The sequence below is a fragment of the Astyanax mexicanus genome, chromosome 11 (assembly GCF_023375975.1).
Source record: "Astyanax mexicanus isolate ESR-SI-001 chromosome 11, AstMex3_surface, whole genome shotgun sequence".
Lineage (NCBI taxonomy): Eukaryota > Metazoa > Chordata > Actinopteri > Characiformes > Acestrorhamphidae > Astyanax > Astyanax mexicanus.
This window is the reverse complement of record NC_064418.1, coordinates 49,791,003-49,814,520: the sequence shown is the minus strand read 5'-3', so window position 1 is coordinate 49,814,520 and position 23,518 is coordinate 49,791,003. Positions and strand designations below refer to the sequence as shown.

The 23,518-nt window shown below is 37.6% G+C and overlaps 1 protein-coding gene across 1 annotated transcript in view; it reads right to left on the bottom strand.

Moving 5' to 3' along the window:
* dnajc10 (DnaJ (Hsp40) homolog, subfamily C, member 10) overlaps positions 1-21,068 on the bottom strand; it is a 29,029-nt gene extending 7,961 nt beyond the window's left edge. Inside the window, exons 1-18 of the mRNA XM_022663916.2 lie at positions 20,961-21,068; positions 19,623-19,932; positions 17,328-17,493; positions 16,728-16,778; positions 15,530-15,612; positions 14,673-14,804; positions 14,470-14,563; positions 13,104-13,181; positions 12,933-12,976; positions 12,531-12,662; positions 11,612-11,701; positions 11,360-11,470; positions 10,017-10,131; positions 8,626-8,753; positions 7,334-7,450; positions 5,136-5,237; positions 4,485-4,640; positions 3,517-3,650 (exon numbers count right to left, since the gene is read on the bottom strand). Of these exons, the coding sequence (XP_022519637.2) occupies positions 3,517-3,650; positions 4,485-4,640; positions 5,136-5,237; positions 7,334-7,450; positions 8,626-8,753; positions 10,017-10,131; positions 11,360-11,470; positions 11,612-11,701; positions 12,531-12,662; positions 12,933-12,976; positions 13,104-13,181; positions 14,470-14,563; positions 14,673-14,804; positions 15,530-15,612; positions 16,728-16,778; positions 17,328-17,493; positions 19,623-19,841 (1,952 nt within the window). The 5' untranslated portion in view covers positions 19,842-19,932; positions 20,961-21,068. The remainder of the gene's footprint in view (positions 1-3,516; positions 3,651-4,484; positions 4,641-5,135; positions 5,238-7,333; positions 7,451-8,625; positions 8,754-10,016; positions 10,132-11,359; positions 11,471-11,611; positions 11,702-12,530; positions 12,663-12,932; positions 12,977-13,103; positions 13,182-14,469; positions 14,564-14,672; positions 14,805-15,529; positions 15,613-16,727; positions 16,779-17,327; positions 17,494-19,622; positions 19,933-20,960) is intronic.
* Between the last annotated feature and the right edge of the window lie 2,450 nt (positions 21,069-23,518).

The following is a 23,518-nucleotide window of genomic DNA, read 5'->3' as shown; positions in this document are numbered from 1 at the left end:
TGTGTAGATTGGGTAATACTGAAGGAGGAAGAGTGTGTGTTGTAATGTAAAGTGGTTTTGAATGTACACTCTGGTTACTGTGGCTGAGTAAAGAGTGAAAGTGTGTGGTTTAATGTAGCTAGTCATTTTTTATTTTTGTTGAGTGAAATGTATAATAATGGCATATTCTACTTCCCTGGAAAGACATTTTGATGCACAGGATTTTTTCATAGTTAAAGCTCACCTTCCGTCGTTTTTTCTTTCATTTTAAAATGTCTAGTTGTGGTCTCTAGTATGAATGAATGACATGTGAGCCGTTTTTGTAAAAAAAAAAGTGCTCAGGTGTCTCTGTATAGCTCTTTTTTAATGGACTGTTTTAGGGGTGTGTCCAAAATGACCGGATTCCAGCTTTGCTCATGAATATTCATACATGCAAACAGCATGCAAATATCTCTCCTCTGATTGGCTAGGAGCACTGCGACGCCCCTCCACCGCTCTGCCGCTCACTGCCTCCCACCTCCTAACTGATGAGCGGTGATGTTGCGTCGCTTCAGCTCCGCCTCTGGGAGTTTCTCGAGCCAAGGTGGGCTGGTCTGTGAGTTTCTGCCTACGTAGGCAGAAAGATAATTCAAAATTCACCCGTTTTTCGGAGGGGGGGGAGGGGGGATTTCTTTGCTTAGCTCCTGCAGACAATGGGGGCTGCAAAACAGTTTAATGTGCAGGTGTACACATTCAACTCGGAGAGACCTACTGTATTCCACAAAAAACAAGAAAAATCGGATTTTCGCGGAAGGTGAGCTTTAAGGTAAAGTATTTAGCAATGTTGAAATAGAAGAATTGTTACAATAATATTTTTTTGGATAGTACATTAGCTCAGAAATTGTTGCGATAAAAAACAGTAATTTAACATTTGAACATTTACTGCCACAGATATCATGATAATATAATAGAATAATGATGAATATACTTTTAAAGAACAAGGAACATTTATTTTTATCAAATTTAGCCTAAAACTACAGTTTTAAACTGACTATATACCACCTAGGGTTGCAACGGTATGAGATTTTCACGGTATGATAACCGTCTCGGAAAATACCGCGGTATCACGGTATCACAGTTTGTTACATATATTATTAAACTGACCCTTAAAGAAATTACAACAAAGGTTTTTTGTTCAATTAACTATTTATTGTAGAAACTACACCATCAGGTGAAGGAAACCATGTTTTTCCACTACTCTTAAGGGCATTAAGAGTGTATATATATATATATATAAAGTTGGTATATAAACAGATACTGCAGAAAGAGGGGATTTATTTCTGACATGATCCTCACAATAGAGATTTCTATTTTAAGGCTTTCACACCTTAAAACCTTCAACATATGAAAAACAGGCACGTCAGAATTTGAAAATTAACGCATGTAAATGAATGGCGTCTTTCACATCCAGTCCGGCCAGGACCTTTACACGGACACGTGAATCCATCGTAGCACGCACTTCACGCCTGTACCTGCGTGCCCAAATTTCGGATAACTCAGCGCTTTTGCGGGCGCTTACCGCATGGGTTGTGCACGACTACAAAGAAGTTTTATTTAGGTTATTTAGGTAAAATTATAAACTGAACACATACTTTGCGCTGCACAGCGGGGTGGTGTTCTCGGAGATGGGAGAACAGGTTTGATGTATTTCCTCCTTTAGCTGTGACTACGGCCACATTGATTACAAGCTTGTTGATTACAAGTCTGTTTTCAGGCTGTTTGAATGAGCGAAATATGATCAGAATTATGTTAATTAACACTAACATAGAAGCATAGAACTATTATTTAATAAAAATGACTTTTAAGAACAGCTAAACACAGTGCGGAGAAGTTCACGTGCGAGAGAGAGAGAGAGAGAGAGATTTGCGTGTTCTGATATGAGCTACTCACAGGTAAAGGTTCTCTTTTATCTCCTCGTGCTCATTTTAGGCCAATTCATAATTCTGCAGTTTCTCAGTGTTTTCTGTCGTATTTTGCGGCTAGCGCGAGCGCTTAAAACTAACACCGCGGACCGCGAGGTGCAGCCGCGCTGCCGCTGTTATGCCGAATCCGACTCCCTGCTCAATCCGACTCCCGCTTCGCGGACAGAATCGGCACAACACCTCCCGCTGTAGAACTGCGGGAGTGAAAACAGCGCTTATAATTAAGTTAGTTAAGTTTCAGTTTTCGTTATTTGGTTCGTTTTCATTAACAATAATAATTGGTTACTTATCATTAACATTGTGATTATCACACCAGAGCTTTATTTAAAAATAAAATATATAATTAAAAAACAGATGCCTACATCTCAGACTATTTTCTGGAGCCCAACCCGACCCGGCCCGAGGAATGTGGTGGGAAATCTCGGCCCGAACGGACCCGATTTCGGGTCGGTCCTCGGGTCAGGTCTGGTTCGGGCAGAGAATCTAAGCTCTAGTCTGATGCACTTTCTGCCGTTCTCACCGCTGTGTGCTGAGTAGCTGAAGCGGAGCAGAGTTGCGCATGCGCGAGTGACTTTCTCCGCTGGCTTGCGTTTTACCGGTAATAAGCAAACACACACGGTATGATAACCGTGCATTTTAATACCACGGTATACCGTGAAACCGGTTACCGCTGCAACCCTAATACCACCTCAATCACACTAATGGGCTGGTCTGAATAAGCACATATTATGAGCAATATTGAGGTCAGTTAAAATGACTGAGCTAATGTCCATATATTGTATGATAAGTTAAACATAGTTATAGTTGTTTTATATTTTTAAAAAAAAGCACAAATAGGATAAAATGTTCATCAATCAAAAACGCACTAATCAAATAATCTAATGAGCACGTCAAATGAAAGCCCTCAATCTCTGACAAATGTTTAATAATAATATTAAAACATTAATGTAACAATCTTTAAAAGTTAGTTCTCCATGTAAAAACTAATATGTTTAATATAATGGTAGGTTGAGTGTTTCTTGTAAAATTACAACGGTAGTTCTCCTAAATTTAAACAAAACCTGTAACTGAAACATTCAGTGGTGATAATTAGGCCTGTCATGGTAACAATTATGTATGTATATATGAAAGTATGTATGGATGGATGGATGGATGGATGGATGGATGGATTGCAATAAATTACAAAAACTGTCATTTTAAGACCAATTAAACGCCACTGACATAACTATAATAGAATAATATAACAATGTACGGTTTGGAGAATTAAAGCTTGAATGGTAACTGTTTTCAGAGATTAAGTATTGGCTAATCTTTGATATCAGTATGATGTTACTCCTCTGATTGATATGATGCGTGTATGATGTCTCTACATTACTCTCCTCTTCAGTTATAAAGGTCAGAACACCAGCGCCAGGCGAAATTTTGATAATTCTGTGTGTATTCCTTGTTTATATCTGAATTCCGCTTCTATTCCTCAACTCCGTGAATCTATACGTTTCAGCATGGGCCGTAGATGTAGTAAAAAGTGTAAGAGGTGTTTGTGTAAAATGCTGTAATGTGTTACTGGTGCTCGTACTGGTACTGGTCTCTGCGGTTGCTGTTCTGGGGAAAGAGGCGGATCTCGGGATAGGCTCGCACGTTCTCACTCTGACACAGCGAGTGATGCTTCTGACAGTCCACAGTGCCCACATTTATCACCCCACTCAGCATCTAAACACAAGCAGTACAAACAGCACAAGAAGTAAATCGTTTATTTTCAGAATTGGGTGAGAGTATCAATAATACAAAAACAAAGATAATACAAAAAAAGACTAAATTAAAGTATTTCACACGTCTACTCAGTGATAAAACTCCTGCAATTGAAAAAACAGGAGGTACAGTAAGTTTTTAGGATTTCTCGGTCACGACATCACGTTCAGTAGCTCCTCCATTTCCACTTGCTGTTGTGTTTTTTTTAACGTGGATCTCCGTGGAAACTGTGGTGCGCCCAAAGTGTATAAATAGCTATTTTATTAAACGTGAGGAGACGAAACTCAGAGATTTGCGTCCGGACGGGACTAAAATTACCGGAGGAGCACGGAGTTCAGTAATTTTCTCAGAGGACATATAAAAATTACAGAGGATAAAAACCCCCATAAAAGAGAAAATTGCCCCAGAACCCCTTGAGAAACTAATCCCATCTGGATAGGATTTTCACACTAGCCTTACTTCTGGACCTGAGTGGGCTTTCTCTGCGGGTTCAGTACATTTAATCAAATATGTGGAAGATGCTTTCAAACCTGGGAGTGGTCCAGAGTACTGATCACAGGTGATTTTAAATCAATGGAGCAGGGTTCACTTCAGTTGGACTCGCTGCAGGCATGGTACGGAAGCGCTCCGCTCCCTGTGCTGCGTGTAGGGTGACGTGACTGGTTAATTTTGTAACTTATCGCATTACTTCCCTTTCCATCAGTACCGAATGTGGACTTAATGTGAACCCTCTATTGTTCATTTCCTAGTTTTACCGTATGTACAGTAAAAAAAAAACAGTAAAGTCTTTGTTACCCGAGCCATTCTCCTCCACTCGGGCAGCAGGGCCTGGCAGGGTCCGCACCACGGGGCGTAGAAATCCACCACCCACGTCTCTGTCTGCTTCCTCCTCTTCACCAGCTGTTGAAAGGTGTCTGGAGTCAGCGTCACCACAGCTGGATTCACCAGGTCCTGTTATTATGGGATGGATTATCACAGGAGGAACATTAGGAACCCCTACAACTCTCTACGTTACTCTCTACATGTTAAGATGCCTGGCTTTTTGCAGCATATAACATGCGTTACACACTACTTTTTTATGTGTAGCTTAATATTATAAAAATTACTTAAATATCGATCTAAATTTATAATCATTAATTGTCCCTAGTACCTTTTATCTTCCTTCTAGGAATATACATATAGATACATACATTCACAGACAAACAGCACATACAAACACACACAAACATGTTCGTGGCTTGGTTTCATTCAATCTTTGATAAACACAGTCAGCACTTGCAACCTGACTCATCCTGTGTGTTAGAAAAGTTACTACTGAGAAACCGAGATACTGCAAGACAGGATCATTTTCTGTGGGGGATAAGTTGTTGTGGTTAATATACGAAGATAGAACTGAGTTGAAGTCCTTACCGAGCTGAAATTGAGGAGAAATTAACGTGAACTCACCTGGATGAACTCTAGAATGCCGTCAGCAGAATGGTGCCCCTCGTACTCGTGGACGCTGGACTTGTTGAAGATGACGGTTGTTGGGTAGGCGTTGATGTTGTACTGCAATAAGTAACACAAGACACATCAGATCAGCTGCAGAGATACACTACTGCATAACTCAGACAAGCTGGGTTGGCAGGTTGAGAACCTCAGATAGTATGCAGCAGGATTAGGCACTAGACTTCTTCTGAGGGAGGGATCTGCACCTACTGTCCGTGGCAAGCCAGCAGATGAGGGAGATGTAAGAACTTTCAAGTAAGGAGTTTTGTGTGGCATTTAGCACAAGCTAACAATAATGTGTGGTAAACGCCAAGCATAAACGTGGTGTGTGGCAAGCAACAGCTTATTTGCATAAAAGTGACAGAGCCCTTAAATGGCTCATTCTGAAAGGGACTGAAATTGGTAAGAAGAACTGGTAAGATATTTATCTTTATGTGAGAGCTTTATGAACATGTTTTGTACAGAACATAGACCTCTTCTAACGTGTGTAAAAAGAGGTATCAATACTACATACTTAAAAACTACTTAGTATTTATAATTGCAATGAAATTGAGACACTAAAAATCACTTTTGACGCTGCAGCTAAACAAATCACAACCCAAATCTGATTTATTTTAATGGTTTGTAATTTGTCCAGTTCAGTAAATCTGAGTTTTTGGAAGGACTAAGCCTGAAAAGGTTGACGATTCGAAGAAAAATGCCCTCATATAATCCACAACACTTAATCTGAACTTTCTGTAATTTTAGTAAACCTTCAGATGAGGCTTAAACAGAGCAATTATCAGAAAACCCTATAGAGTTTCCTGTGGTTGAGATGGTAATCAGTGGTTAAATCAGCATGCTTTAAAACATAACAGGAAACAACCTGAGGCAAAAAAACAGCTAATGTGCAGCAGAAATCTGAACAACAGGTGATAGAGGATAGGAAGCATGCAAAATAATATATATATACAGCTCTGGAAAAAAAAACTAAGACTACTTCAGTTTCTGAATCAGTTTCTCTGATTTTACTATTTATAGGTTTATGTTTGAGTAAAATGAACATTGTTTTATTCTATAAAGTACAGACAACATTTCTCCCAAATTACAACTAAAAATATTCTTTTCAGACCTCAAATAATGCAAGGAAACCAAGTTAATATTCATAAAGTTTTAAGAGTTCAGAAATAATCAATATTTGGTGGAATAACCCTGGTTGGTTTTTAATCACAGTTTTTGTTTTCATGCATCTTGGCATCATGTTCTCCTCCACCAGTCTTACACACTGCTTTTGGATAACTTTATGCTGCTTTACTCCTGGTGTAAAAATTCAAGCAGTTCAGTTTGGTGGTTTGATGGTTTGTGATCATCCATCTTCCTCTTGATTATATTCCAGAGGTTTTCAATTTGGTAAAATCAAAGAAACTCATCATTTTAAGTGGCACCTCTTATTTTTTCCAGAGCTGTATAGCAGAATGATCAGGAACTAGCTTGGAAGTGCATTACAGTAAAATGTTATGCTTTTCTGAGATGCTACGCGTCATTGGACAGGAACTAATGATGGTGACCTGCAGCATCTGGTTAGAATAGACCTTTTTTCCACCGTTTCACTTTAGTTACACTCAGTTTTAGTATTGATTTGCTAATTAAAACACTACATAATAAACAGACAATGCACATTAACCTACAGGGAAGTGGGAAAAAGGTCTACTGTATGTGTGAACTGACTCCAGATGCACATCCAGGTTCAGTGCAGGAGACCCTGCCCACATATCCCACATATCACAGATTTCTCAGCAGCTCAGTAACGGTGGATGCAGAGTAAAGCATTGCAGCAGCAGCAGCAGCGGCGGTGGTGGTGGTGGTGTATGTATGAAGCGAGTGGTGTAAAAGATGATAAGCGTGTTTCCTGTTCCTGTGTTCTGTGGTTTCTGTTAATGCAGGTGGGGAATTAACAGTGGGCTTCAAGAGCTGCAGAACTGAAAGACTGAGCAGGTTTAAAGACTTTCAGAATTAAAACAGACTTTCATAGTTCTCATAATGCTGTAATAATTCCTAATTTTCCACACCAATCAGATTAAACACTCAGAATTTCTGCTTTATATGTTTGTTTTTAGACAGACTAACATGAACCAGAGCTTCAATAACCAATCAATATCTAGTTGTTCATATCTCACCCTGCTGCAGAGCCCCTCGTGAATCGTGCAGTCCAGAGTGCCAAACTTCATCTGTCCGTACAGCTGGATGGAGGCTTTTCTCAGTTCAGGCAGAAGAGCACGACAGGGGGGACACCACTACACACACACACAGACAATTAGAATATATTTAAAATGTCCAATCACAATACCCAATCATATTAATAATTGCTTATCTGATGTTAAGTTGTTATTGTTATGATTAAAGGCCTTAAATGTTATAATTCTATGTAGTAATTGAATTAAAGAGTTGTGTGATCAGCCAGAAAACATTACCAATAAATAAATTAAAAAAGGAAATTAAAAGCCGGTCATTGTTAGCATCAAAGCTTTATTAGTGTGCTACTTAGTACTTGTGTATTTATGTATGTTTTTGTTACTTCAGTAATAAGTAAACAAGCAAGTCAGTAAGAAAGTCTAAAATAAATAGGTTAATGAATCAATAATTTGGGCGAGCCAGCAAGTCAGTGAGTCAGTCAGTCAAGAAGCAGGTCAGTAGGTGAGTCAGACAACAAGTCAGCCAAAAAGTTAGTGAGTCAGCAAGTCAGCAAGCCAGTAAACGAGTCAGCCAGCAAGTCAGCGACTATGTCAACCAGTCAAGAAGCAAGTCAGTATGTGAGTCAGCCAGCAAGTCAGTAAGTGAGTGAACCAGCAAGTCGGTAGGTGTGTCAGCCAGCCGGCAAGTCAGCAAGTGAGTCAGCCAACAAGTCAGCAAGTCAGTAAGTCAACAAATGAGTTAGCCGGCCAAGAAGCAAGTCAGTAAGTCAGTCAGTCAAGCAGCAAGCCAGTAAATGAGTCAGCCAGCAGGTCAGCGACTACGTCAACCAGTCAAGAAGCAAGTCAGTATGTGAGTCAGCCAGCAAGTCAGTAAGTGAGTGAACCAGCAAGTCAGTAGGTGTGTCAGCTAGGAAGTCAGTAACTGAGTCAGCCAGCCGTCAAGTCAGTTACTAAGTCAGCCAGCCGGGAAGTCAGTAAGGGAGTCAGCTGGCAAGTCAGCAAGTCAGCAAGTCAACAAGTGAGTTAACCAGCCAGAAAGTGAGTTAGCCAGCCAAGAAGCAAGTCAGTAAGTCAGTCAGCCAGCAAGTCAATGACTACGTAAACCAGTCAAGAAGTCAGTAAGTTTGTGAGTCAGTCAGCCAGCCAGCGAGTCAGCGAGTCAGACAAGCCAGCCTGTCTCTATATACTAATTCATTACATAAACAGTCAGTATATATCAGCTTTTTTAGCTCTTCTGCTTTGAAAGCAGCAGCAGAAAACTGCAGAATTAAACTCACAGGAGCGAAGAAATCCACCAGCCAGGGCTCCTTCCCGTCCCGGGGGAAATTCTCCGGCCGCAGGGTCGTCACGTGGGCACTCACGCTCTCCTTAGCGAAGGCCACAATGTTATACAGAGCTTCTTTACCTGAGGAGACAAAACAACAATACCTGCTATAAAACAACAGCTGTAGTCAAAATGACTGAAACTCTAAAAATGAAAGTATAAATTCTGTAAAGCACATGTTATTTGTACTAAGTATGGAATGGCATATGAATAAGAGTTTAAAGAGTGCAGGAGGAAATACCATAACACTGCTACTTAGAGCCGGTGACTGTGAGAAATATGTAACAGCTTTGTTTTGCTGCTTGATAAAAAGCAAAATCAGCGCTTTTCATCATTTTCCATTACATATCTACCAGGTTTCACTCCAATTGTGTATACCCAAAAAAGTTTTTACAATATCATATTAAGTCCTTGATTTTTGGTGAAATCTGGTGATATTAGTGGTGTCAAACTATACACAAAATTAATCAAATTAATCATAAAATAAACCTGTGATAAATCACACATTTGTTGTTCCATAAAGACTAAGCTTTTAAAAGTAAAAAAAAAAAAAAAAAAAAGTGTTAAAGTGGCTAAATGAAATTATATTTAGTATATAACTGGTGTCAACTGCTTAAAAAATGCAACATATTAAATCACAAAAAAATATTTATTGCTTATTCACGACTAGGCGAAGGTTTGGACCAAACCTGGTGATGCGATTAATCTATATATATTAATATATACAGTATTGTGCAAAAGTTTTAGGCACCTGTGGGAATTTTAGTAAAGAAAAAGCTTCATATCTGTGCAGTAAGTGTTTATTATCTCAGTAAAACACATTAACTCAGCATTACAATAAATACAAACAGAAATTCTACAAAAAGCAAAAAGTTTTCCTTAAAACAAACATCTCCTAATCTCTCCTCCTCATCTAATAAAGTTTAAATAATAAGAGTTATTATTTCTAGTTCTCATCATATTAATCAACACCTGGTTTGGTAAATTGATCAATTGGTAAATGTGGTAAATCAGGTGAGCTGCTGATGGAACTGAACATAATAATAAACACATGCTGACTGAGGAGGAGCATCCAGGAGAAATCTGAATCTCTACACTTTATTCTTTAGCTCGGCTCACAGGATATAAAACATATTTATAGTTAAAAATGAGAACTATTCCTTCTTACGTTTTACTGTATTTATGTTTATTTGCATCTGTTTAAATCATATGCGGTGCTTTTTTCAGATAAAAACACTCGTACGGCTGAGATAAATGGATTAGTGTAATTTGCTTTGGTTTCTAAAACTTTTGCACAGTCCTGTACAACGGAAAAAACTAAATATCTCAAAATCTAGTGCCCACCGTGATGGATCTCAAAGTCGTGAACGCCGAGGCCTTTAAAAACGGCAACACAGGACTTCTGGATGTAGAGAGAAGCACAGAGCTCTGCTTCTGATACACAGTCCACCTTCCCTACCTGCACACACACACACACACACACACACACACACACACACACACACACACACATACACACACAATATAACACATTACAGAGAATTACGAGAGAAGCACACACACACACTAGCTAAAAGAGGAAGTTCTGGTTGTGTGGAATACCAGAGAAACACTTGAAGCAGAAGAAAAACGTACGTTACAGTTCACCACCTTTAAATATTAACTCAGCTTATTATTAGAGTATTTTACACAGCTTTTAATATCTATTCTTTGAAACGTATGTAAAAATAATCATCTCACTTTGACGGATATTTTTATTTAAGTATATGGAGAAGATAAAATACTCCTAAATGATCAAATACCAGGATTTATGGACTGGTGTTTCAGTTTTACAGAATTTAACAATCAATATTTTTCACCACAGGTTTATTAACCCTATTCATTTGATTATAGCGCCACCATGTGAAGTGATGAAACAGTAACTTCAATAAGTCTAATTCAATAGTTTTGATTATATCGATAATTATAATAGACTGCATAGCCATAATTCTTAGAATAGAAGCCAATTTAGAGTTATATACACCAGTTTATTATTTCCTCATCTTATCAATAATTGTATTACTGCAGTTCTTCTTCTCCTGTCAGATTAACTCTAATTCTAATTTTAATTCTCTTCTCTGCTGAAACTGAGACTCAGTCCTTAACCATGTTAATCTAAAGAGCTAAAGGTTAAAGCTGCTGTTTCCATGTGGGTCAGCCAGACGTCTTCCTGTAGCAGTTTTCACACCATCTGTTCCAGCACTACAGCTTTACTACAGACTAATACTTTCTTTTTCATTTTTAACATCCATTTCTAAAGCTGTAAGCTGTTAAACAATGAATTGTTTGGTAAAAATCACCAAAATCCTCTGTTTTAAACAACATCTGATCACAATATACAATTTTCTTACAATACTAAAATTACTTTTTTGGAGTTTTTAGTTCATTTGGTCAAGGCGGTTTATTGTAAAATTCTGTAGACTGGATTTTACACCATTTCCGGTTATTGACTGGACTTGAAGAGCATAATAAGGCAAAAATAACGAAGGGAAAAATCGGGGTTTTCTTAAAAAAAAAAAAAAAAAAAAAAAAATTAACAGTAGTTTATTAAACCTAAACATTTTAGTATTAAAATTGAATTTAACAATATCATATCCCTAATGTAAGCCTTTAAACCTCTCTACATGTTTAAGTGGGAAAGCACAGACCTGTATGTGGGAGTGTTTGAGAAGGGCGCTGAGCTTCTTGTACTCGTGGGTGGAAGCGCCGTTTTCTCCAAAGGTGAAACTGATCAGCCAGCGATGACGAGCCAGCTTCTCCTGAAAGCAGAGATCAATAGATTAATCAGCTGAATAATCTGCAGTGAGTCACACATCCATCACTGAGTAAACACAGAAGCACACAGAAGACGTGTAGGAGTGTTTCAGTTTCACACAGATATTCACTCTCAGCTCCCTTACCTCAAAACTCAGCTTAGAGAGGGTCTCCAGCTCCGGCATGGCCTGCATCACCTGAGCGTAGATCTCCCTCGCATCCAGCGTCTTCAGAAACTGAGAGATTAAATGAGATTATACAGCAACATATAAATTCTATATACAGTACCAGTCTGGCACAAAACTTCTAATTTAATTTTTTACACAGTAAATTAATAATAAAGTTATCAGATTATGAAGAAACACATAAGGAATCATGTAGTAACTTAAAAGCAGTGTTAAACTAAATCTTATCTGGGGAGAAGTTTGTACAACAGAGGAAACTCTTGCCCTCTCTGCCCTTTCCTGGGGCAGTCCTGATGAGTGCCAGTTTTATCATCATAACGACTGCACTTTTAAAGTTCTTAAAATGTTTCAGACTGAATGACCATCATTTTTAAAAGTCGATATATACATATATTTTTTACGTAGTTGTAGAAATTCTTGCTTTCTTTCTTTCTTAGTGCGGCCCTAATGAGAGCCATTTTCATCATTATAATGTTTAAGCATTAAGTATAAGTATTTTTTATTATTTATTTATTTGAGTAGTTGTTGCTTCTCATAACCTGGATTCGAACATTACTCAAATATTCACTATTCACTGTATACCTGTAACTCTACCTCTTCACTACTTTACTTTAACTGATGCTCTCAAACACTTTATTAAGAGACAAGAAATTCAAGTGATTAACTCTTGATGAGTTCAGCACAGCTGTTAACTGAAAGCCTGAATTCCAGGTGACTCTACCTCATAAAACTGACTGAGAAAATCCAGCAGAGATGTTCAAAACTGATCATCTAAACGAGGCAAATATATTCTGGTTTGTTTAAATTTTTGTTTGTTTATTAAGTATTCCCATATGTTTTATTTATAGTTTTAAAATAATGAAAATAGTGATTTTAGTACCAGTACGCTGCCCTCCTGGGCGAGGGAGCTGCCGGGGGGAAACAGGGCGGAGGAGCTGCTCGTCACATCAAAACTCTCACACAGTTCAGCGTGCAGAGTGCAGTCCATCCACCCCACCTTCACCACACCATCCTGCAGAGACATACACACACACAAACACACACTATATGGGTAAATTTATTGGAATGCCAGTACTAGAATAAAAAAATAAAAAAAACACTGCATTGGGCTCATGTGCAGATGCACCTATTATATTGTCCAATGCTTTTATGTGGACATTATTCAAATTATACAAATTAAAACAGCAAAATTCACGTATTAAAATGGGCGTCTTGATATATTTGGACATTTTACACATATTATAAAGGCTGTGTGATATTTTTAAGAAAGACAAATGCGTACCAACATGCCAGCAAGCTTCTGCCTGGTCTGAGCTTCCAAACAATCTGAGGAGAAAAGCAAGAGTGTTTTATTTTATTAGATTAGTGGACTGACCTTCTCTCGTTTATCAGCTGTGAATGTGCTGCTATGCTTTTCTGCATTTCTCAGGAAATGCGTCTGTTAAAATCTCACCTCCAGTATCAGCACAAAAGGTTATGAGCCATCCAATTCGCTCAGAGAAAGCCTGGTCGATCTCTGTAAAAACATTGCCTTAAAGAAAATAGATCAACAAGATATATTAGTTTAGAGCTAAAGACAGGGTAAAAATATTTAGGGTAAAATGTATAATTTCCATTTACTCTTAGCAAAATCTACTCCTTTCAAAATATAAATAAACGTATTCTACATTGCACCAGTCTATAATGCAAAAAAAATAAAAAAAATGAATTATGTGCAAATTACATTATGTAGACAATTAGGTTAATTAAAGCCTCATTATGCAGCATTTTTACTTTAAAATAGCAGCTTGTAGTCACAGTAGCAACACCGTGCAAGACATACCTATTTTTACATACTGCTGATTTAATGTTTTTAACTTTTACATTGCCCACAGTGCTTGGAGAGACCTCAAGTCTTTATGAATATGTCTGACTAATTAAACAAAACATATATAAACTGACATCTCTCATAAAATCTATTCATTTAGTCATTTAAAATAGAAATAACCTTAGCCGAGATGACGCCAGTCTATGCACAAACTATTAATTCTCATATAATGCTGCTTTAAAGGTCTGATTTCATGTTTTTATCATTAATATTGTGGTGGCTTCTAGTATGAATGAATGTATTGTGAGACAGTTTTTGTGCTCCTGTTTTAGATTTAGGACTTAGATTTAAAAAAAAAAAAAAAGCTCAACTCGCCCCAAAAACTGTCAATATGAGCCCGAGCCTGATTTAAACCCCACATTAATTCAGTAAGTAGTGTGGTAAAACTGAGCTTTTTAAAAACATTTTCAGGCTGTCTGAATGAGCGAAATCTGTTCAGAATGATGATAATTAACATTGCAACACTGAAGAAGCACAGACCTATTATTAAACGACAGGATTTCGGCTATTACTTATTAATATTCATGACATGCAAATGTCTCAACTTGGATTGGCTATCAGCACTGTAACACTCCCTCCACATCCCTGCAGTGGGCAGTTGCAAATCAAGGTGGGCGTGGCCATGAATCTTAATTAACAGGTTGACATCAGTCTGGGGGCTTTTCCTGATTCACTCCTTTTTCGGTCTATTTTCCTAATATTGGTTTATGCTTTTATTGGAGGCGATGGAGGTAGAAGAACAGTTTCATGTTCTAGAGCAAGTCATAAATGCTGTCTAGCTAAATAACACCTATATTGATTTAGTTAACCTGGCCATAGTAGATGATTTAAAATATATATTTAATTTTTGAACAAAAATTTTTGGTCCCTTTCTAATGAAAACACAATTACAGAATATTGGAATAAATAGACTAAGTTACCGTATTTACTGTATTTTAGTATGTTAAGGTACCTTGCCACAGTTCGGTCACTTTGCTGGTCACGTACTGCATGGCGAACTTGGTAAGACTGTGCTTAGATCTTTCCCCGTAGTATTTCTCTGGATTCTGAGGACAGAGAGACAAATCAGCACATGTACTGATTAGTACTATTATCAGGTGATTAATTCTGATTTGGATGTTTTATGCTGTTTTTGATGGTGTGTGATTTTCTCACCATCCCGGCTCTGAAGATGAACAGGCTGGGGTAGCTGCTGATTCCTTTACTGCGACACAGTCTGTTGTTATCTCCGCAGTTCACTGCGCTGATCCGTATCACTCCATCCATCTCTTTAGCAAACTCTCGCCACTGAGTAATAAAAAGAAAAATCAGAGTTATTTGCAGTCTACAGTTTTACTGATCATCACTAAGGTGAAGTGTAAAGGATGTCCCACTGATAAACTAATCCAATCCTAATTAGGCTTATAGAGAAAGAGACAAAATAAAGCTTTTTATTTATGTGATTATGTAACGTACATAAATACACCTGTATTTACAGAGTACAGGTGTACAGGTGAGTGAAAAACGTGGGTGCAGGTTACCAATAGTATGCAGAACAATATTTAGAATAAGCAAATTAAAATAGGAAATATTGAATTAACTTAAACAATAACTTAGACTACTGTAGACATTTGATATTGCTCTGTAGATAAATAGGAATAATAGGAAATATAACTGAATGTATACATATTACATGCTATATACATGTGCAGATATCTGGAGTATGTGTGTGGAAGTGCGGAAATAGGTGCAGTGTGTAGTACAGTATTATAATTTTATAGTACTTCAGCTTTTATTGGTTTTAGAATTGACTATTTTTGTTCAGTAAAGCCGGATATCAAACAGAAGGCCCTGAAACTCCAGTGAGCCACCACTGCTCTGTTGTATCGCATTTATTAATATATAACACTGCAAATAAATTAAATATAGTGATTATTTATTGTCAACTGATTTTAGGTCGACTTCGTCAGCGTATATGAGCAGAAGCAGGAGTAAGTGTGATAAGTGTAAAGCACTGTTTTAGTCAATCTCACCGTAGGAGCCAGGTCGTGACAGTGCGAGCATCGGGGAAAGTAGAAATTCACAAACCAAACTTCACCAGAGTTCACTGCAGCGTCTGTCCGAGAGACAAGAGAAAACGCTTTAACTCTTAAAGCATACATTACACTGGACATCATGTATTTTCCTATTGTCCATCAGAATAAACCATAAACCAGCCAATGAAGAAGTTAACAAGCCAATTAAACAGCAGTAGTTTAGCCCCGCCCACTGCACCAGAAAACAACAGTAGCAGCATGTGGGAGTGTGAGGACGAGTGGTCAGGAGGTTACCGGAGAGAGGTGAGGCAGAGACGCAAAAACAGCCTGGAACCAGGTAAGAATCCCTTTTGAAGTGTTTATTGTGACAAATTAAGCATCCGAACCCAAAAACAAAAATGAAAACAAAACTAAATTTACAATATATATACAAACTATTTACACGCTACACTGGTAGGAGTTAACGGTGGATTGGCTGCTACCACCACAAATGCTAATACTCAGCACAATAAACTCCCGTCGGCATACCAGCCACGCTCAACCAGCCCCCCAATAGTGTACCCGCCTGCCTTTAAATACCTTTAGCCCATCCCCGGCTAAACCAACAAGTAATTAACTTGAGGGCAGGTGGGTAAGACAACTATACATGATTGTATATGTACAATATTAACATATTTACAAACAGAGTGACATGCATGTAAACATTTGGACGTCCAGGTAAGTATTGATGATAATTTTACAATGTTAATGTATTATTTTCTCTGTTCTCTTTTTCACAGGTACCCCCAGGCTCCCCTGCCCCAGGACACCCCTTGGTCTCTACCCAGACCTTAAGGACCCGGGTGGCTCGCGCGCCGCCATTTCCACAGGATCCAGGTAAGTACTGTGTCTGTGTAAAAATGTCTTTGCAGATAAAATGACTCTGGAGTTGGTGGTGATGAATTCAGGGCCCTGACATCATCACACAGCAACTCAGACAATAAAGCATGACTGCACTATACAGCTAACGAGACAAATACACATTTTATGTGATTTAGACACTTTAAAATCATGTATATTTAAGTGTTTAAGGATATAATTCAGGTCTAATACTGCATTTTATTTGTTTGCCAAAATGTTGTGATATTGCACATCATCATTATGATATAATATATCTGGGCCAGATCACCCAGCCCTATTAAATAATTTTACTTACCAAAGTCTCCTCTGTCTAGAGTAATAATCTCTGGATCTTCATCATAAATGCCTGTAAAACACAAATCAATGTATTGGTAGTAGGTTTTAAAAACTATAAAGCATTACAGAGCCAAACACATTCTGCCTATTATTAGTATATCCTGGGTCCTGAGACCCTGCGTCCTCATATGTGGACACTACATTTCTGCTTCTCTGCACCCTGATACTTCTTTTGGTTAAACACTGACCCTCTGGTCTGATATGGAGGCACTGTCGGTACCACCTAGTGGTCACAAGACGACATTACACTCAATTGATTAAAAAACAAGTTGGCGGGAATCCCAGACAAAAGTTTCCACAGCCAGTTGAGATGTAAATGTGGGCCAGGTAAAAATACTCATTAGATTTTATTTTGAAATAAGTTTAATTCCTTTCTTTAGAGAGCTAAAATTATTGTTAAATGTTGAAATAAACTATGATTCATATATGAGGACATTGTTTTTTTTTATACTTGTTAGGTTCCCATAATCTCAAACAGATGCACACCAAACAAAAGTCCGGGTCTCAAGACTTCAAGACAGTATAATTAAAGATATAATAAATACAAATTAAACCATACCAAAATCATATCTGTAGAAGTTCCAGCTTTCGTATCGGCCCCCGTGCTGCTCATCCTGAAGCCCCTTCTCTCCGTATTTGTCGTATTTCTTTCGCAGGTCTTCGTCCTTCAGCACCTCGTACGCTCGGTTGATCTTCAGGAACTTCTCATGAGCCGTCTCGTCGTTCTGAACGTACAGAAAACACGAGTCTGAGTTACTGAGGCTGATGGCTAAAGTACTGATGTGCACAGCACATCTGAAAGCAGGCCTAGTCTATAAACATCCAGCTATTGGTAAAAAAAAGCTGGTGAAAGCGTGTAAATTAATAATTACACAGGTAGCCAAAAAGAAAGAAAAACCAACAATGGTCACAGAAATAAGTTGCATCTGAAAAAAGTATTAAGAAATAAAAATGCTATAAAAAAGGAACAAATGAAAATAAGACATACCTTTTCAATAATGCGTCAATTTTTTTTTTTTTATAAACTCATGAAACAGACCTGCATAGAAACGATGGTACCCTGAATTTAATATTTTGTTGCACAAACTTTTGAGGCAATCACTGCAATAAAACGATTCCTGTAACTGCAGGTATTTTCCAGATTGCATGTTTTAGCTCTAGGTGTTTTAGCTGTGTTTTGGGTCATTGTCCTGTTGCATGACCCATGTCCTGCGACTGAGACCAAGCTTTCTGACACTGGGAAGCACATTTCTCCACAATCTCTTTATAGTCTTGAGATTTTATTGTAACCTGCACAGATTCAAGACACTACACCCTGTGCCAAATAGAGCAAAGCAGCATTAATTGAGGCGTACCAACAATTTTGTCCACGTGTTTAATAAAACGTCCCAAATACGAAAATACAATCTTAGATCAGTCAAGATTATACTGGACCAAGATGATTACAAGAGCAGACTCGTACATTTACAGCCCACCTTAATTTACCCACGTATACATTTACTACTGCCCTTTAAAAAAATAGCAGCATTCCTTTTCTCCCCACCTATTTAAACAGAATATCTGAGAAGATAAAGATTTAATGTTATCATTAAAACAGTGGCATAAAATGTTCTTAAAATGATTTTTTTTTTCTATTTTTTCTTATCATAATTATGATATGGGACAAAATATTGTACAAAAAAAACATGGTTATCGTAACAGGTCTACAGACCAGGCTTAAATCAATCAGAAATTCACTGGGAAAAGAGGATCTGGCCTCAAAATTGACCTTTTTATAGTGAAGGATGACTCAGGTATCAGACTAATATTAACTAAGCCTGTCACAATAACTACATTATCAATTTATCGTTCAATAAAAGCACAACCTCAATCATTTTAATAATCATAGTATCGTCCCTTGTGTTTGCACTTACAAAATGCACTTATATATATTGTGACTGTGGGCGTGGCTGAAGCTTTATTAGAAAAAAATGGCCTCTATCAACACCCAAAACAGACTTAAAGAAACATAGTAATTGACTAGTTTGGCTCTAGTTGCTTAACTTTAGTGTCTCTTAGGTTTGTGTTGCCTCATGCCGGTTCAACATGTGCCAGCTGGGACAGACCGGGGCTGCACATCATGGTGTGGGGCGGACACCCCACGGTTCCCCCTGACTTTACACTTTGCAATGTGTGTGTATATATATATATATATATATATATTACACACTGAAGAACCTACTATATATAACCTACGCTTGTTCAAAGTTATGTTTAAAATGGTAATTCATTTGTTCAAAAATTACGTTATTATTTTATTAGTGTCAGATTAGTGGTCTAAAAATGGCAACAAAATCAATCAATCAACCTTTATGTAAACTAGGAGTACATTAAGGGTGGCCCTCATTTACAATGCAGCCGAGCCATTACATAGGGAAGGGATTGACATTTTCTTTATGAATTAAATAAATAAATAAAACATTTTATAAGATAAGATATTATAAAATATATATAAAACAAATAAGGCATAGAATTTAAGAGTAGGAATCCAAAAATCATATGTAAATAAAATCTAAGGTAATAAAACTAATAAAATGAATGATGATGAATAAATAAAGCTAATCACATAAAAGAGAATTTAAATAAAATATAAATAAACAATAACTAAAAACAATGAAAGAAATAAAAAAAAATAAAATAAAAAAATGAATAAATAAATATATAAAATTTAAAATTATCGTTTATCGCAATCATTTTTGGGACAAAATATCCTGCACAAACAATTGTTATTGTGACAGGCCTTATATTAACCATTAAACAAACCGCTGTCTCTGCAGATACAGTATATACAGTAGATACAGTAGATGGTACTGACCGGGTTCTTGTCCGGGTGCATGGTCAGCGCCAGCTTCTTAAAGGCCTGCCGGATCTCCCGTGTGCTGGAGTCTCTCGAAATTCCCAGTAACTTATAATAATCTTCATCTGAATGACTGGAAACCACAAGCCAGGTAAAGATAAACAGGAACAGCAGAGTTTTCCTCCAGGGCTTCAGGCAGTTCTGGACGGTGGAGACGCTGGATTTCTGGAGCCTCATTTTTGCAGAAAGTCCAGAAGATCTGAAGGAGGAGTCGCTCTTTAACGCAGGACTAATTACTGAGATCCGGGATCATCTTGAATCGGGAATTCTGTAAATACAGAGCAGAATAAAGGGTTGGAAGAGCGTCCAGAGGTGTGATTACATCCATCTGCTGTGTAGCGTGTAACACGCTGGCATACGCAGCCAGTGTTTACAGAGGGTGGAGGCTTTTTACAGGTTAATAAGCTCCATCCTGGCCACAGCAGGACGTCAGGTGTTCTGCACCCACACCACATATCACTTTACTTTTACTATCAATAATCAATAGCACCACTCAGTCAGAAAATAATCAGAAAAATATTGATAGCTTAACGTTATAATGTTAATCTCTTTGTTATATTGCATCGCATGCATTTAGCTATTTTTGTAAGATTATATTAGGAGATATTATTGTTTTTTTTAGGTCTAAAGGTCCTAGTCTTAAATGAACATTTATGAATAATGTATGCAAACAGCAACAGCATTTCTTAATACTACATTCAATTCATTGCAAACATCTGGAATATAATCAAAAGGAAGATGGATTATTATAAGTCATCAAACAAAGCTGAACTCATTCATTTTTGCGCTAGATGTGGCATAAAATCACAGAAAAGCAGTGTGTAAGACTGGTGGACTGGTAAAACAAAACGCTCTTATTGCTGTCATTTCTGCCTCTCACCCAATCAGCTCTCCCGTCTGCTCCACCCCTAAACCCATACATCACCCATTTCCCCTCCCCTTTAAGGAGTAACAGGGCTAGCCTAAACTAGCTTAATTTAAACTGCATTAATCTAATTTATACCCTTAACCAGACGAGCTCAGCTAGAACAGGAGTGTGATGTTTTAGGACTGAACTCCTCTGTTTACCCGGTGTTTAATTCCTTTATAATTATAATTATTCAGGTTATAAACTCTGTATACTACAGCTAACACACACACATTTAGCTGCCCACATTGCACACAAAACACAACACACAACACAACAGCATTATACAACACTACACATTACACACAAAACACACACACCATTACACAACACAACACAACACCTTAGACACAACATTATTCACAACACAATATTACACACACATTTACCTGTAAATATCACGGTGTATCTGCTGCACGCTGTGTCCGGGTCTCTGCAGGCTGAATACCGGTACAGTGCTACACCGCGCTGGGCACCCCACCAAACTCTGCACCCCAAGGACCTCTCTATTTAGCTGCCCTGTGCGCCTGACTTAAAATCACACCACATCACTTTAATAGCCTAATAAAGTAAATAAAAATAATTTAAAATATATATTTTTAGTAACATTTAATGAGTCACTTACACTTACTAAAACAGCGTTTCGAATTTCCAAAATTCCAGTTAGTTACACACTGGATTAAATAAATATTAAATATAAAATAACACAATTAAAAGCTATTAAAGGTTCTACCTGTAGTAATAAATATAAATATGAGCACGTAAAATTAATTCATGCAAAAAAGACGTTTTATGTAAAATGTTGTATAAAGATGGGTTCTTTTAAATTAGTACAGTGGTTATTAGCTGTGCAGGCAGGCAGGGGGTATGCGCGATTCTGTGCTCCAGTCACATCCAGCACCCTCTAAGGACCCCTCGTGACGTATTGACGGCCAGCGAGCGCCACGTCCGTTTCCTCCCAAAAAAAAACTTTTTTAATGTATTATTTTATCGAAATAATTTTACATAGTTTACTTATATAATATTTTTTTAAACAGCAATTATATAAAATATTAAATAAAAAATAAACGATAGACTAAAAACTTAACTAAAATCTATTTCATATATATATATATATATATATATATATATATATATATATATATATATATATATATATATATATATATATTATATATATATATATATATATATATATATAAGGATTATATATGTATATAAGGATTTGTTTATATATATATATATGTTGTGGCGTCGCCACTGGGATCTTCAGGGTTAAGGGGGGCGCCATGTAGAGAACAGGTGCCAGCCAACCATGATAGAGGGTGAACAGGGAGGGGCGGGGTTCGGAACTGGGAGGATGGAGAGAGCGGGAGAAATCTGGGGAGTGTTCCTTTTTCTCTGGTCGTTCGAGGTTGTTGCTGTATGGATTAACTTTTTTTGTGTGGATTGAGAGGAATAAATCTACGGAGAAAGAGATGCAAGAGTCTCCAGAGTGTCGTCCTTTAGGCCAGTTCGCCACTATATATATATATATATATATATATATATATATATATATATATATTATTATTATTTTTTTTTTTTTGCTGTAAAGGATTTGTTTACTTATTTACACAAGAAAACAATTTTATATTCCTTTATAAACAACATTATGGAGTGACATACAGTGACAGTGATACATAGTGATATATAGTGATCTGGAGAGATATAAAGTATTACACAGTGATAAATATTAAGTGATGTGGAGTGATAGAGAGTGAGTGACAGGGAGTGATAAAGAGTAATAGAGTGATACAGAGTGATAGAGAGTGATGTGCAGTGATACAGAGTGATAGAGAGTGATGTGCAGTGATACAGAGTGATAGAGAGTGATGTGCAGTGATACAGAGTGATAGAAAGTGATGTGCAGTGATACAGAGTGATAGAGAGTGATGTGCAGTGATACAGAGTGATAGAAAGTGATGTGCAGTGATACAGAGTGATAGAGAGTGATGTGCAGTGATACAGAGTGATAGAGAGTGATGTGCAGTGATACAGAGTGATAGAAAGTGATGTGCAGTGATACAGAGTGATAGAGAGTGAGTGACAGGGAGTGATAAAGAGTAATAGAGTGATAGAGAGTGATGTGCAGTGATACAGAGTGATAGAGAGTGATGTGCAGTGATACAGAGTGATAGAGAGTGATGTGCAGTGATACAGAGTGATAGAAAGTGATGTGCAGTGATACAGAGTGATAGAGAGTGAGTGACAGGGAGTGATAAAGAGTAATAGAGTGATACAGAGTGATAGAGAGTGATGTGCAGTGATACAGAGTGATAGAGAGTGATGTGCAGTGATACAGAGTGATAGAAAGTGATGTGCAGTGATACAGAGTGATAGAGAGTGAGTGACAGGGAGTGATAAAGAGTAATAGAGTGATAGGTTGTGATTCAGAGTGATAGAGAGTGATGTGCAGTGATAATCTCGGCTAATTTTCCTCCTCCAGCAGGGCATCCGTGAGAGCTGCAGGGTGGCGGTGATTCTGGGAAACTCAGCACGTTAGATTAGAGCAGACCGTCAGATGATTATCACTCAGATGTGAGACATCTGGAGCTCTCGCACCAAAGAAAAGCTGTTTTCTACAGAAAAACCCAAACATACACGTCAAGATTTTCTTTGTGTGCATTGGAACAAAACAAAATATCAGAGAAAAACATTATTTCATTATTACAAAGCAGGCAAAGTCAAATACAATAGGTCTCTCTAAGTTATATATGATGCCGCATTTAAAACTGTTTCTTAGCCTCCGCTGTCTGCAGTAGCTAGTAAAAGAGAACCCTCAGAAATACGAGTTGATCAGAGAGATGTAAAAGGTTGATGTCAACCAGTGATTTCATAGCCTCCCCCACCTCGGCTCAGGACCGCCCACAGGCGGAGCTTACAACTTCTGTTTACACAGCTAGTT